This window comes from Gymnodraco acuticeps, unplaced genomic scaffold (genome assembly GCF_902827175.1).
Source record: "Gymnodraco acuticeps unplaced genomic scaffold, fGymAcu1.1, whole genome shotgun sequence".
Lineage (NCBI taxonomy): Eukaryota > Metazoa > Chordata > Actinopteri > Perciformes > Bathydraconidae > Gymnodraco > Gymnodraco acuticeps.
Genome location: NW_022990413.1, coordinates 3111 through 19953, shown reverse-complemented (window position 1 = coordinate 19953; position 16843 = coordinate 3111). Strand labels below are relative to the sequence as shown.

The 16843-nt window shown below is 43.6% G+C and overlaps 1 protein-coding gene across 1 annotated transcript in view; it reads right to left on the bottom strand.

Moving 5' to 3' along the window:
• Positions 1-15187, bottom strand: part of zfhx4 (zinc finger homeobox 4) — a gene marked incomplete at its 5' end in the record, with an annotated part of 37579 nt that extends 22392 nt beyond the window's left edge. Inside the window, 1 exon segment of the mRNA XM_034224932.1 lies at positions 14953-15187. Coding sequence (XP_034080823.1) covers positions 14953-15187 — 235 coding nt within the window.
• Between the last annotated feature and the right edge of the window lie 1656 nt (positions 15188-16843).

The window sequence follows — 16843 nt, the reverse complement described above, 5'->3', positions numbered from 1 at the left end:
TCATATGAAAGCATCAAGATAAAGGGTAATTGATGCCAAAGAAAATATCATGAGGAGAAATAAGAGAAATGCTATAAGACTAAGAAGAAGCTGTAAGGACCAGTGGTGGAAGAAGTACTCAAGTAGCAATACTACATTCATGGCCCTATGTTACAGTACAAAAATATCGGCATCAAGTTATACTTAAGTATTAGTAGTAAAGTACTGAGTATATTGAGTTACTATTATGATTATAATCTGTAAAGTAGCATTAATGTTTTTTGCGTAACACCCATGACGGCCATGTCTCCACCACTTAACGTTGATGTTGACGTTGATTCCTTCCTACAACTCTGGTCATGTCCCCTGTGAGATCACGTGTGTGTGTGTGTGTGTGTGTGTGTGTGTGTGTGTGTGTGTGTGTGTGTGTGTGTGTGTGTGTGTGTGTGTGTGTTTGTGTGGAGGAATAGGGGCCCTGTGATGTCACATTCCTGCGCCGCGCGTGGCTCTAGTTTGGCCTCTAGGTTTTAAAGGGGAAAGCTTTGAAACATTACACCATCACACACACACACACACACACACACACACACACACACACACACACACACACACCCACACACACACCACACCACACACACACACACACACACACACACACACACACACACACACACACACACACACACACACACCACACACACACACACATAGTCAAGGGCCAGTGGTAATACTGCCAGGGTAATAACCTTACAGACTTACTGATCTCCCTCCCTCCCGTTCTCTCACCCTCAAATCTTTATTTACCCTACTCTCCCTCTTTATCCCCCCCCCGCTCCCCTCGCTCTCCCTGTACCTTTTCCCCTGAATTTCAGCGCGTTTAACAAGCATTTAGATCTTAACCAGATGTTGTTAATGTAGCATGTCTAAAATACTAAACATCAACCCAGCGGAGAGGGCCTACAGCTCCTGCACAGGTCCTGGGAATAACCGACACACACACACACACACACACACACACACACACACACACACACACACACACACACACACACACACACACACACACACACACACACACACACACACACACACACACACACACACACACACACACACACACACACACACACACACACCACACACACACACACACACACACACACACACACACACACAGAGCGCTCAACGTATTTCATGCACAGAGGTCCACAGCCCACATGCTAACATGTAAACACACACACACCAGCACAAGCAAACACACGTGTTTCCATACACACACTCCGATCCACCCACACCCTCCCTCCCACTTACTGCTTAAAACACATGAGAACTTATTAAACAAGATTAAAAAAAATCTATTTGTTTCAGGTCGACTGTGAAAGCCAGACGATGGGATTGTCACGTTTAATACACTCCCGGTGTGAATGTCAATAAGTTGAACTGACAGAATAAGCGGAAAAAATGACTTTTGTGTAAAAAAAAACGCTTGTATCAGCAGCTCCAAATTTGCTTTGTTGTTGTCAATTACGACTTCCTCATTGTATTTTCTTTTGCTCAAATTGCCCGCTCCGCTGTCTTGCAGGCGACTAACAAAACACCTATTACTCTTTTGAAAAAAAGAAGAAGAAATAAGAAAAGAAAATCATATGAATAAACATAGCCGAGATTAAAGGCTTGCGTGTCTTGCTTGCTGCGCAGACAGAAACTGTTGTGTTAAGAGGGCTTTTATTTCCAGTGCTGTGAGCATTGGGGGGGATGATGTTAATGATTCTTTAATAGCAAATACAAAAGGTTTTCACAGGACAAAAATATGGGCTTCAAAAGGTTCAGTGGTGGGAGAAAAAAAAAATTGCCGCAACACCTGGCCTTATACAATGGGCTAACACACCTACTGTACACCTCCACACGTGCGCACACACACACACGCACACACACACACCTGCATCTTACACAACAGCCATATTGCATTTCGGCTGTTTGAATCACCTTAGGCTGAGTAGGTGAATTGAGGAGGCGGCACGGCAAGCTTACTGAGGGATTTAGGAATAATTTGAAAAGAAGATTCCTCTCCTCTGTTTCATCTCCCCACATCCCTTTCTCTGTTTTCCCTGCTCTTTTATGATTCCTCGGTCCAATATTTATCCAGCCCCTGATTATAAACATCTGGCCGACGGGGCAGTCTGCACAGCGGCAGCCGCAACACACACACACACTCCCAGAGTCGCACACATAGTGGAAATATCACACACGCTCGCAAACGTGACCCTGTCAGGTCCAGACCGGAGGACGGAGGGGGAAACAGACAGAGCCGGAGACAGAGAGAGAGAAGTAGAAGCTGAGGGTTAATGGCCTTCCCATCTCTGTGATAAGAATTCATTCTGTTCTATTACCAGCACTTATCTACAGAGGCTGCTGTCTTTCCCCTCTCTCTCCCTCAAAAAACAAAACCACACACACACACACACAGCGAGGGTCCGAGATCGATAGATGAACCTAATGAAGAAAGCAGCTGTTTCTCGGCATACCTGCTGAACTCTATCAGCCCAACGAGATCTCCCTGCCGCATTCATCCGTCCATCTATCCATCCATTTATCTATCCAGCCATCTATCCATCTGTTTTTATATCTCTTCACACAGCTATCCATCCATATACCTATCCGTTCCTCCCTCTATCTGTGCATCCATCACTACACTGGTAAACAAAGATACCAGCAGGATAGATATAGTTTCGAATTAACCAGACTGGTCCTTGTCATGAATTCAAGGTTTATTTATTTTCTGAGAACTAATACCAGGCAGGGAATCAGGGAATCTAATAAAATGGCTGCCATGGTTTAAGAGAATGGATGTGTGTGTCTATGCTTAAAATAGGCCTGTAACGGGCAGTGGCCAAATGGATAATGCTTAAACAGATCTTTATCCTATTGGGCTACTGTCCCGTTTTTAGCTGCATAAAAAAAACATCTGCTTTCAGAGCCACTAAAAAAACAGGACTGTAATCCTGGTTAAAATCAAAGAAATCTTTAGTAGATAGAAAGGAAAGATAAAAATACAATTATATGAGCAGGAAAAGTTGCTTTGTTTCATGCTGTAAAAATAAGAATAATAACATATTTCAAATAATGAAAAAAATACAAGTCATATTGTGTTGATGCGTTTCAATATATAAATATTGTTGGTGTCAATTACAAATACAAAATTATAACAACAAATAATTTCAGGTTTCCTTTTATTCTATTCAATTGCAATGCCTTTCTGTGACTACATTCCTTTTTGATGGGGGTGACCGGAGCAAAGCTGCCATTAGCACATAACCATTTCATATGCTGACAATAAGTCCATGTTACATGTCTTTTGCCACGGAAGAGTGTGCAAAATAAAAAATGTGTGCATCATCAGGGCCTTATTATGTGTTGAGGTCAGGCAGGAAGCAGGACTCTTCAACACAAGAAGAATAGAGTCACGGAAGGAAAAGAAAAAATATCTTCAAGCCCAAATATTCATTAGGTTGCTCGGAATCATCTCCAAAAGGAGCACATGGAAGCTGTAATACACGGGCACATATGTCCACATGCACACGCACACACACACACACACACACACACACACACACACACACACACACACACACACACACACACACACACACACACACACACACACACCACACACACACACACACACACACCACACACACACACACACACACAACACACACACACACACACACACACACACACACACACACACACACACACACACACACACACACACACACACACACACACACACACACCTGGGGCAACTGCCCGAGAGATGGTATTCCAGACGCTTACAAATAAGGAGTGTTAGCTTTCCTCTGACTTTCACAAAAACATGCAAAAAATGTCCATTTCATTACTGGCTAAACAATGTCATATGGGCCCCCACTGGCCCTAATAGAAGCAGACAAAGACAGAGCAGCACGCATATGCTTCAAATAAATCAGATTACCGAGGGAGAGGGGGGAGAGAAAGAGTGAGAGAAAGAGGGAAAGAAAGAGAGACACCGCCAGACACTTAGAGGATTGACAATATTCCCTTTTCTTGCTACCTCCACCCCTCCCTTTCTCCCTTTCCTTCACTTTCTTAACTCCCCCAACCCCCCAAGCGGGATCTGTTTTAGATTTGAGCCAGTGCTAGAGCCATATCTCTACCTTATCTCTGCTAGCCGTCAGAAAACAGAAAGCTCCATGTTTCCATGCATTAGACTCCAGGCCCCTGACACGCCACTTGAAAATCTCACAGCCCCTCAAAATGGTTGAGCGGGAAAATAAAACAGCAAAGATATCATTGAATCAAATGAAACGCAGGTTACCGGGTTGCATTGATATCACTTTTTGAAGTGCGTTCAGATACTGTGTCATATCAAAGAAAATGTCAGCCGTGAAAATTATGGAAATGCATTTGGCATTGTGACAACAAATATCAACCAATATCCCCCAAAATTAGATGACTGTTTGACAAGCACAAAGCGTCATTAACTGTATTTGAATAGCCATCAGATTTGAGGGGCTGTGACATTTTCTACCCCCTGACCGTCTCTGGGTATCGAACCCCATGAAGATATCCCGTTGTGTTTTTGCTCCAATTATGTCAAAGCACTTCTCCGATGACTGTAAAAGGAAGTATTGATTCTCCTTAAAGTTGTAACAAAAAAGACAGGGTGCTGAATATGTTAACAATTTGAAGAAAAAAGGAAAATCAATATTCAAATGACTCCTTTTATTGATTTATAATTAAGTCTTAATTGCGGCAAGGCTTGGACGTTCAAACTGCCGTCTGACGTTAGTCGGGGAAAAGATAGGGGAACGTTATTGATACAGTTTAACAGTGGTGGTCGCCCAGACATTGATTCAGCCGTTTTGCGGTGCCTTTGGCATGCTCTGACGATCTAAATGCACATGCATTCTAGGAAGAACACACAAAGATGCACTTACACTTGCATGCACAAACAAATGCACACACATCCTACCTGAACTAACACAGCATAATTAACCTTCATCCGGGAAAAGTCAGGGCTGCCTTATCTGCAAACTTGACTGCGCATACAGTATGTGTGTGTGTGTGCTTGTGTGTACGTGTTGTAATTACACCATTAGGTGTGGAACTGATTGTCTTCAGATGGGGTTGGTGGAGGTATTATTCTGGACAAAATAAGTGAGTGAAAGGAATGTGTGTGTGTTTGTGTGTGTGTGTGTGTGTGTGTGAAATGTATGCTTGTTTAAGCTTACGTGCAGATTTTTTTATCCCACTGCATTTATTTGAGATCCAAGTGTTTATGTTTGTCTCTTCATGTGTTTCAACCCATGTGGCAATGTGTGTGTTTTCATGCTCAAATCTGTGTGTGTATTTTTCCCCACGGGCCTAATCAGGTATCAGATACCTTTTGTTTTGGGAGCTCATTGATGGATGAAATCTTTATCTGTGCTATTGATCAGGAGGGCGCGGGTCCTAAACTGTCTGTCTAGCTGCCTGCCTGCTCCGGCTCTAACAAGATTGCCAGGGCCGAGTATATCAGTTAACATTTAATCAATGGCAGCTTAAGACACTGGGGCTAAGGGAAAGAAGCCCACCGCTTCAGCCCCCTGCCCCAAACCATTTCCCAGGATTGAATGGGAACTTTATGTGTGTGTGTATGCGAGGGGTTCCAGATGATTACAAGGGATTGGGTCTGGTTGATCACATGTCTTCAGGGGACAGAGGTGTGAGTGTGTGTGCGTCAGTGTTTACAGGCATGTGAATGCGGGCTTGTCGATACATGTTAATACGTCAAAAACGCCGGAGGGGGTGGTGTGCGCTGCCCAGGCCCCGCTATAGAAAATAGAAAAACTGAAGACTGATGTGCTGGAAAAAAAGAAATTGCCATTCCAATCAAGTGAAGGCTTCAAATTGAACACGCCTGTGTAAAAAAACACACACACTGCAGTGGAAAGATATGACATATCAGGCAATGCGTGATTTTCTTTTTTGCCTTGCTTGCAAAAAGCCCCATGATGGTAAAATGTAAAACAGGAGAGTCAGCAAAAATAAATATGATCAGACTTTCTTTCATGCTTTATATTTTACCATCCGCTCATCTTACTGTAAATGAAACCCCATCAGATCTAAGAGGCACATCCGTCATCCCCGATCTCTTTTTGTTATCTTATTCATGCTATCGCTGGATCTGATCATCAACATCTATCATTTTGAGATAATTAACAAATGAAAAAAATGCATATGCATATTTGCCTGTGCGCATTGTGTGTGTGAGTGTGCGTTTGTCAGGGGGTTACTCTGACAGGGGAAGCCCCTTTCACGTCCGTGCCTTTCGTCCAAAGCCTGGGAGATTCCCACCACCAAAAATCAATGTGTGTGAGAGCATATGTGCGCCAGTGTGTGTGTCAAGGTTTTGTAAGACAAATCTCTCCAGCGTGCGCCGCTTTAGTGCTATTGAACCAAGCTTCGATCACTCGGCCACTGTGAATAATGCTAGGGAGGCTACTGCTCACTTACAGCACAGGATGCTTGTGCGCGTGTGTGTTTGTGTGTGTGTGAGACAGGATGGCCCGTTTTTCCTTCTTGCAAATGCAACAGGGCAGTTCTTCGACGTTCCTCCACTTGGCCCTCTTAATCTCGTGTCAGATACAGGAACTCCCACATTGATACTGTCTCTTTGAGTGTGTGCTCCACATGTGTGTGTGTGTGTGTGTACGCTGGAGGCTTCTACAGTAGACGGGAAGAGCTTAACTCAAGCAGACAGCTCCGGCCTGCACTTTGACACACCCTGACTCATTACATGCAGCCGGCACAGAGTGGAATATTGTCATTAAAAAAGACAATTAGATATGAAGTCAAGGGAGCATCACTTACACACACATGGACACACACGCCTGCAAACACACAGCGCAGGAAATATAGGTGAACTCATCTTCATATCCCCAGGTATATGAAGCGGAGATATTAATAATCAGGGAGATAGAGAGTAATTAAAATGATTCCAAATGACGAGTGTGTGTTTGTGTGTGCGTTTCTGTTAATTAAACTGAAGGATTTGATATGACACAAACCGTACTGCTTTAATGGTGTCCTATACTTGATGTGGCTGGAGGGGACAACAGTTGATGGGGTTATAGGGAGAGACAGGGCGACACACGCACACAAACAGATCCAGCTGCTCATCGGCGCTGCCTTAGAGGAGCATCTCCTTTTTCGACGTAATTATCTGTGTCATCACTTATGAGGCAATTAAACAAACATCAGTTCCTATTTCCTCTCCTCTCCTCTTACTCCTCATCTTCTTTTCTCCTGCCATCTGTGCACCCATCGCCTCTCCTCTGCTCTTTTTTTTATTTAATCTACTCCTTGCTCCTCTTTTCTCCCCCCCCTCTTCCTCCCCTCCTGTGTGACTCCAGACAAGGTTTCAATTTCAGCATGCTGATTGTCTCATTGCCGACTCTATGCATGTCTAACACTTACTGGCACTCTGGGGACCGGCAATACACACCATAGAATGCCTATTACACTCCCACACGTTTCTGGTGAGTGTGTGTGTGTTTGTGTGAGTGTGTGTGTGTGTGTGTGTGTGTGTGTGTGTGTGTGTGTGTGTGTGTGTGTGTGTGTGTGTGTGTGTGTGTGTGTGTGTGTGTGTGTGTGTGTGTGTGTGAGAGGTGATGAGGGTGTAAAATGCCTATTACGCTGAGAGTCTGGTCTCTCTTACACTGGAGAGAATTCTCCGGCGCCTAAAGAGCAGAAAATTGCAATGCTCCTCTTCCTCACTCCCCGTTAACCTGCTTTTGAAACAAAGGCCTGACCAAGGTGTGTGTGCGTGTGTGTATGTGTGTGTGCGTGTGTGTATCCTTGCCCTTTAGCCCTGTGTGCCATCATAAGTAAAGCACCTTGAGGGCCCAACCAAGCAGAAACCCAGGAGTCTTTTCTGCATATACCTTTCATCTCCTTTGTTTTTTATTGTATTCGATAGTATTGTAAAAGCTACTTTATGCAACCATAATGCTCTATTGAGTCACAAGAAATGTGTAAAATGTATGGTTTATGCTATGCCCATAAATGTACTTTCCAGTCATTGTTTTCCTTCTTTTCTACCATCCTTAAAATAGCAAAGGAAGATGGCATCTTGAAAAAAGTGAAATGACTAAAGGAGATGACTAAAGCAGCGGGCATATTTGTCTAATTTGCACAAAGACATCCACATCAAAGCACAAATCAGCAGCAAGGCTCATTCAATGGATTTTTATCAGTCCATCCATTTCTTGTTCTTTTTTCCTCTTTCTGTCACATTCCTCTTTCTCTCTACATTCTCAGAGTGTTATTAGGACTTGATAAAAGTGAAAGGGATGTCATGACATGAGACCCCCTGTTAGCATTAGGAGGTGGAAGAGCGGGAACGAGGGGAGAAGAAAAGGGAGAGAAATAGATGAAAGAGATTTGTCTGGAAATGATTGCTCACAAGGCATTGATTCTCTGCTTTAATCTCACACAGTGTGCTCAAATTTCCTATTAGGGAGATAAAGAAAGGCAGGGAGATGGGTCTTATTCACAAAGGTGGGGAGGTGAGACTTGCCATGCCTCTTAGTGTTTCTGAGGACGACACACATTACATATTATTTCCCTTATTATGAAAAGGAGAATCAAAGTCCAGCATATTTATTTTGCTGTCTTGCTTGAAGGCCATTAGTGCTCTGTAAGTAAACATGGGAGAGGGAAAGCTATTGCTACAGAACCGCTGGAGGGTCATATAGACACGCACACACATACGACAAGCCACTGACAGCTGCTATAGCTGCAAAGCTTCCTCCGGTTAGCGACGATTAGCCTTTGCTATAGGTAATCAATAGCTGCTATCAATTCCATACCTCCCACTGATGGATGAGGTAAAGAAAACAGAGAGGAGAGTGAGGATAAGGGAGCAATAGAAGGAAATAAATTGTAGCTGCTACAAGGAATGGTAGAAATTCTACCTGACAATACTAGCTCCTGAAGTAAAGTTCCTGCTCTGCTCTTTGTGTGTGTATAAAGTCTGCTTTAAATGTCCATCTGTGAATTGTATCATCACGTGAGATGAGATTAGTGGCTGCTTGGACCCAGCGAGCGCATTGCCTGGTTACCGCGGCTCCGGCTCCACACAACCCTCCTCCCATCAGCAGATTGTTTGTCTTAATGCTGTGTGACATGGCCCATTGTTTTGTCCATCTGTGGTTAAGAGTCAATGGACAGAGGGTGTATGAGGGGATCGGGGAGTGAAAAGAATGGAGGTGAGGGAGACGAAAATAAAGAAGAGCAGGGTGAAAAGGGAGGGGGAGGAAAGATGAAGGCAAGAAAAAAAAGGAAAGATGGGAACAAGAGCTGAGAGGTGAAAAAAATATTGAAATAGAAAGGTCAGAAAGAGAATGAGAGTAAGGGAAAACATGCAATAACCCTCCAATGTGGTCCTTGGACTTTACATTCACCACTTCCTTTCCAGGACCTTCCAGCTCCATATGGAGCGGGGCCCTAAGCTCTTTGTGATATCGCTGACGTGAAAGACTCCTGGCCCTGTGACGCCAGTCCCCTCTTCAAAGGGTTAAGTCATATTTAGTATGCGTCCTCATAGCCCCATGGCTTTGTATTGTAAATAAGACTAATGTGGCATTGGTCAGGTATGCTAATACAGATAATCAGCGCAATTTCTGCAAATTATAACTGTCAGTGTGGTGGGCACAGAACCTTGGCGGAAAACATGAGGGAACAATTTAGCCCGGGTAATACCCCTCCACCAAAGAGCTGCTCAACTCAAAGAAAAACAATCGGCCTGAGCCCATACCGCCCCGACACACCATTTCAAAAATAGTTTATGGTGAACGAAGCTCAAGTCAGCTTGCTGCCCTTTTTCCCTATGTGCACACACAGACCGCAGAGTAATTATAATTCGCTTGGATGGAATTATTCAAAATATGACCACATCTTTTACTCCCTCAGCCATAGAGAATATGGTTTTGGGAAATTTGGGGTAAATTGCTACTTGTCGAAAATATAATAATATACATATATGAATGTGTCTTATTTTGATTTGACAAATGATTTAAAATGCTGTGTATTGTCTCCAGCTAATTGTACAGCAATAAAAAAACGGCATAGTTCACAGAAATCCTCCTGGGTAACATCACATCACTCTCATCAGAATAGATCTCCCCAGAAAGTGCTTTTATTCATTTTGGGCACATAAAATAACATTCCAAGGTTTTATTACGCGAGGAATGGATCCCGCCTGACTGGGATCTGTGGACTTTACCATTTATGTAAGTAACTTTCTGATTCACATTAAATGAGAGAAAAGGTCACGAATAATGTATTAACTGTAGGCAATCAGCTTTTTGTAAGCAAATCAATATGCAATATAATTGACTGCCCTAACCTATTAAACTTCTAATCTAAACACAGATATCTAAATGATAAAAGCATTAAAAGATGGCATTTGCAAAGCAAGAACAAACAGTAACTACAAATTGACAAAATGTCCTTTAATGAGTCAGACAGAGGCTCTTACCAACTCTATCTGACTTAAAAAAGAAAATGGCCAAAGCTGCGCTAACTCCAGCGGTTAGCTCGATCTGGGTGTGTGTGTTGCATCCTTTCTCTCACTCCTCCGGCCATCCGTGAATGTTTATGTAATGGCCACAAATTACTGAGACAAACCCTGGAAATAGACTTCTGTCTGAGGAGAGACCTTCTTTAAAAAAAAAAGGAAGACAACCGCTGGAATGGCGAAACCACCCCCACTACCCAGAGGAAAAAAGTATAAGATGAAGGATTGAAAGTGAGGGAGGAGGGAAAACTTAATACCTCAAAATATGCCTCTGTGTCATCACATCATAATGTTCTTTGGGAAACAGCAAAGCCCTTTCCCACATTGGAAATTGAATGATTGTTTTCGGTGCTTTTGCTCAGTTTTGGGTGGGTTACATTTCGTGAACAAGGAATGTCAGCGCACTTGGACACAGACAAGATGGCACTTTTTCTCTCTGCCCATGCTCCATCACTTCCTGCTGGAAGCACAGGCACATATAAGGATAATAAGTGTCCATTAGCTTCGTTTTTAGCCTACAGCTGCTTTCTAAATGGTTACCACAGCTACACTAATTTAACTAGGACCAAAATGACCCAGAGCCTTATCACTCAGAGAAAACAAAAGGCTCTGGATACACACACACATACACACTCGCATATACACACATGATAAAAGTGTTGTCGGTCTCTTTAAGTCAGAAGAGGTCTTTTGTTTAAAAGGGGGACTTAGACAAAGAGGGTCCTCTCCCTCCCTCTTTAATGCATGTTGGGTGGTGGCGCTGGGAGGGGGGTTGGGTTAGAGGGATGGAGACTTGTGGGTGGTGGAGGGATGGAGGGGTGGTTGACAGACTGGGCTCTCAGAAATAATTACCTCCATAAGATCCCATCTCCCTTTTCCTTTTTGTAAAGGACAGAGGGAACTAACTGGGGAAATGACAGAAAGTACAGTATGCAGAGAGGCCTGGGTGTTTCTGCTTGGTCTGGCTTATGAGGAGTGTTACACATGATGGAACACAAGGCTAATGGGCAAGGATACACAGAAAAAAACACACTAATGCACACACACCTCCTCCCAGTGTTCTTTATGGCTAAACAAATGGTCAGATGATTGAGACTTAGGCGGCAGCAGTCAAAGGGAGAAAACAACTTAACTTCAGAGACTCTTAATGTCTCCAAAAATACAGCTAAACAAATTGTTGAAATTATAAAATCGATGATGGAATACCCATGACTCGCGATCTGTCATATTTTTCTTCACTAAACAGCTCTATTCAGGGCATAACTTCATTACAGAGAAGGGCACACACAAATCTAATTTCTCTAACAACTTTTGGACAACCCTCAAAGCAAAATGGCTTCCAAGTCCTCCATGTTGAGAGGCAATTCATTTATGCATCTGATGCAAACTGGCATTTTTTATAAACTCAATTTTGTTTAACACTACTAATTGTACACACAGACAATCTCTCAGCAATGCACAAGGCACAGTGGGTGTATTGTCCCCGAAGGACACCACTAAAAGACCATAGTAAAACGTTTTTGCTGTACAGTCAGTGAGTTACTGTTTGCACATGTAACATTAGATAAAGACACACACACACACACACACACACACACACACACACACACACACACACACACACACACACACACACACACACACACACACACACACACACACACACACACCACACACACACACACACACACACACACACACACACACACACACACACACACACACACACACACACACACACACACACCGAGCTTTCACAATGCTGTTTACCTAGTGTAAAGGATGAGATGTCTGGGCCCAGGTTTGGGGAATTACAGAATCAAAAGGATAACAAAGAGTGAAAGGTTCTCAAATAAACATGCCGGCAAACACATGTATTGAAACGCACACAATGCAGTCCAGCAGAAATGTTCACTGTACACTCCTGTCTTTGTTCAAAACACCTATACCCTTAAGCTGAGCCTCTGCAGTCCTGTATCCTTAATTAGGCCATAAAATCAGCATCAAAATTGTTTAATGAAAGCCATTCACATGTACATAAAGTCCAGAGCATTAGAACTCTTATTCCCAAATGGGCCTATAATTATCTGGCTCAGTGCCAGGTCCCAGGCTTTAAGAGAAAGATACCGGTCAGCACTTAAATTAATCTTTTTCATACCAGTCTCTAATGAACAGAAAGTGCTCGAGTCAGGAGTTGCAGCCCCAGAAAACTAACAGCACACATACACATGCACGTACACATAAATTGAGGGTCCTTAAACCAAACACTGGCTCGAAATGTTGCCTACTATAGAGCCTTTTCCATCTGTGAGAATATTCACATCATCTATCACTTTAGGAGCCCAATGCTGCTATAGCATACCCTTTCTTCCATAGAACATATCATACTGAAGCATGTAGTGTTTGCGAAAGCTCAAAGGGTTCATCTACTAAAAAAGAAAAAAAGCTAAAAATATACCAAATCTGACAGAACTTTAGAACATGAATGTGAGCCCGATTTATTACATTAACTCTCAGTGTTTGATCTCTGGCTGAAACACTCTTACCCCTCCCTTTGCCTACACCTGCCAAATGTGTACGGTCTACAAGGAAATACTTTTGAAACATTTACCACGTACCCTGTGAAAGAATACAGTTGTTCTATAAATTATATAGAGTGGGCAAAAGGAGGGCATCCAAAAAAAGGGGCTTAGCATTTTGGACCCCGCCAGCGTCCGCTTAAGCTTTGCACTAGCTTCCTCATGGAAATTCACCATGTGGCATCAAAGCCAAGGTATAAAACGGGGGCCCCGAGCAACAAATATGGTGTGTTTTAAGAGTGGAACATTTGAAATAGGTGAAGCAGGCGAATATTGCTTATGACAGGTTTAAAACCTGGTTGTGCTCACGGGTTTGAGAGGTAAAAAGAAAAAAAAGGCTTGAAGCTGGGCTTGTGTTCTTTATTTAAATAAAACCCGGACAGGAGCAGTAAAGAGAGAGAGATGGAATAACCAGGACAAAGAAGGAGAGAAAGGGGGATGCGAAAGGAGAGCAGGAGAATGAGAGAGGTGGCGGGGGGTTTTGTAAAATGCACGGTAATGATTTATCTAAGCATGCTTTTCTGCTGCACCCCAAAGTCTCACCGAAACTTTGATCCATGTGTAATTAAAACCAAACGTACGCCGGCTACAGTCTCCATTTCAGGATTGGGAGCTCTTCTTCTGTTCGTGTGTGTGTGTGTGTGTGTGTGTGTGTGTGTGTGTGTGTGTTGGGATTCACATATGTTTCTAAGCGCTGGGCCCCCATCTGTTTTGGGAGTACATGTACAGTATAAATAGGACACTTTGGGGAGCACACACACACACAGATGGATGTATGGACTAATGCTATTCTGGAATGCTATTCAAAACGTGTTAGCCCCCCTTTAAAACCCCATCCCACCCGCTCCTTCAGGTCAAGCAAAGCAAAAACAAGTTAAGCGCTCATTTTCTCCCAGCAGCATTAACATAGGGATGACTAAATAATGGACCCTGACTCTTGGTCTTCTGGTTTAAATTACAGCGCAGCCCCCTCCCCTTACACCCTGCAACCCCTCACCCAAACCATCCAACCCCCACTCAAAGAAAAAACGATTAATCTTTTTTTTTTTTGTCTCTCTGAATGTTTTACAGTTCTGTTACACTTATTTAGCTGCTGGCAGGACGGAGAGTCTTAAAATGAAAGCCAAATTGCTTTGGGTCATGAGAAAAGGAAATGAAAGCTTCACTCCAGGGAGAGACTGTGTAGCTGTAGCATACGTGTGTGTGCATGTGTGTGTGTGTGAGTGTGACTAACGTATGTGTGTGTGAGTAACATATGTGTGTACAGGCCCTTTTCACTACGAGATACTCCCAAGGTGAAATTTCATAAGCTGACTGCTTGTCTGCCTGGGATGTCCCTGTGCACGGGACAGTGTGTGTGTGTGTGTGTGTATGTGTGTGTTTGTGTTGCACATATAAGCACGGCAGCCTAATAGGAACAGTATGCTCATTTTGGAGAGATTAGGAGGAATGGACGGGTCTGTATCGAGAGACGTGATCTGGATATGAAGGCCAAAGGAGGGAGGCAGCAAGGGAGGGAGGTTTGACAGAATAAAGAGGGAGTGGTGCAGAAAAAAAGAGAAAAAAGAGTAAAGAAAGATTGATCTGACTTCAAACCAAGAAAACGGACCCCGACAACTTGAATCAGCATTTAACTTGAATCAAACAGACTTTAAAACACAGGAAAAATGGCATGGTGTGTGTCAGAAAGAAGGAAGTTGATCAAATGAGAAAACTATCAGAAAATAGCCTCAAAAATCAGAACAATCGACATCCTAAGCTGACAGACAGAGCAGGTTAAGAAGCACTGACCTTGGCTGGAGGGGCTCTCCTTGACGTGGAACAGCTCGTGGAAGCTCAGTCCCTCCTCGTCCCCTCCCAGGCCCTGCTGGTGCAGCTGCAGCTTCCTCAGCCCCTCGTTCTGCTGGTGGCGAGCGGAGCGGGCGTGCTGCACCAGGTTGAGGCGGGCCTTGGTGGAGTAGTCGCACAGCGTGCAGTAGTAGACACACGACTCCAGGCTGTACGCGCTGTCCTGCTTCTGCAAGTGCTGTGGAACACAAGAGAGGAGGGTGCAGATGTGAGATGGAGTTCATGTTTTACGGCGTCCTGTGGTAAAATTCAAGGGAGTTATTGTTCTCGCAGCTGCATTTGTTTCCTCTTTTAAAAGTTTGGTTGCAAAATTCCAAAGCAAAAAAAACCCAGAAATACCTGTTTTCAAAACAAGAACACAGGCAATGGGTAGATTGACGGTTAATGGACAATAATTGTGTCTTTTTTAACTTTAGGATATAAATCTTTGGTCGTATATAATTTCTGTCTGCGGTTTATTTAAACAATTTAGTGGGCAGTGCTTAAAATAAGCTACCATTCTAGAGCAATAACTCCTCTGGACATCCTTATTATTATCACAGTAACAAAAGGAGTTTGGAGTTTATGTTCACACACTATACCTTCTAAATGAACTGGACATGTTTTAGGTGACATAAAGATTACCAACACACAGGAAGTCAGATAAGGGTTGAGTTCAGAACAGTGTTTTTGTCTTTAACATGCACATTGTCCGGCTCTGCTCATTGTGGGCAGCTGCAGGGGTTTCTCATTCAACGTGTGCTGTCAGTTGCAAGCCCTTAATTTCCAGTTGCCTCCTTAATGGCATTGCAGCCATGCAAAGCTACCCCCTACCTCGATGTGTGCATGCGCACGCGCACATGCACACACATGCGCACACACACATGCACGCACAAACACCCCCCATCCCACCTTGCCCTACTCCCATACATCCAGTCAAGCCAAGCATATCAAGTGTGCCTCTGTTGTTGCTGCCGGGCTAATGAACAATGCACAAAAACAAAGTACCAGGCCAAGCTTTTATTATCTGATCCTCTGTGGGGGGGGGGGGGGAAGAGAGCAAGGCAAAGAGACACAGAGGTGGCTCATGATGGTTAGTTTCTGCTTTGTTAAGATTTATTCATACAGCCCATGTGAGAAACAGGTGCAGGCTTCTATGCATGAATTAATACACATAATGGCGTGTGTGCGTGTGTGTGTGTGTGTGTGTGTGTGTGTGTGTGTGTGTGTGTGTGTGCGTGTGTGTGTGTGTGTGTGTGTGTGTGCTAACTATGTCTCTAGCAGGAAGATGTTTCATTTTTGAACCACGTAAAAAGTTGATACTTTGTCATGTTGCCTCATTTAATATGGAGCAGGAAAAGAGACTCAACAATGTGTGTGTGGGAGGTGTGTGTTGTGGGAGGAGGGGGGGCACAGTTAGCTGCAGGTGTGTGAGTTATAACCCCCCCACCCCCCTTCCTCCTTTGACAAACAGGGATTAGCAACATAGCTACAGCCGCTAACACATCTTTTCTCTCTGTCTCTCCCTCTTTCTATCTTTTGTAGGAAATCTTACAAGGTTTTTCTCACGAGACGGTGGGACGTCCCCTCGCAGTCAGAGGCCCTTTCAGAAGTCTTAAGTTTTAATTAAGTCGCAGTTGTCAGAAGAAAGCTCCCCTAGACCAGAGCTCAGGGCCATTAATTACAGCTATCTTTGTTTCTCTGTGAAAGGAGGCCTCCCTTGCTCCTTCTCTCTTTACCTCTTTTCTTTACCCTCCCTCCCTCGCAGGAGAACTGGGCTTTCTGAGCCTTTTCTGTGGAAACCACACACGTGTATATATATATATATATATATTAAACATGCATGCACAACAAG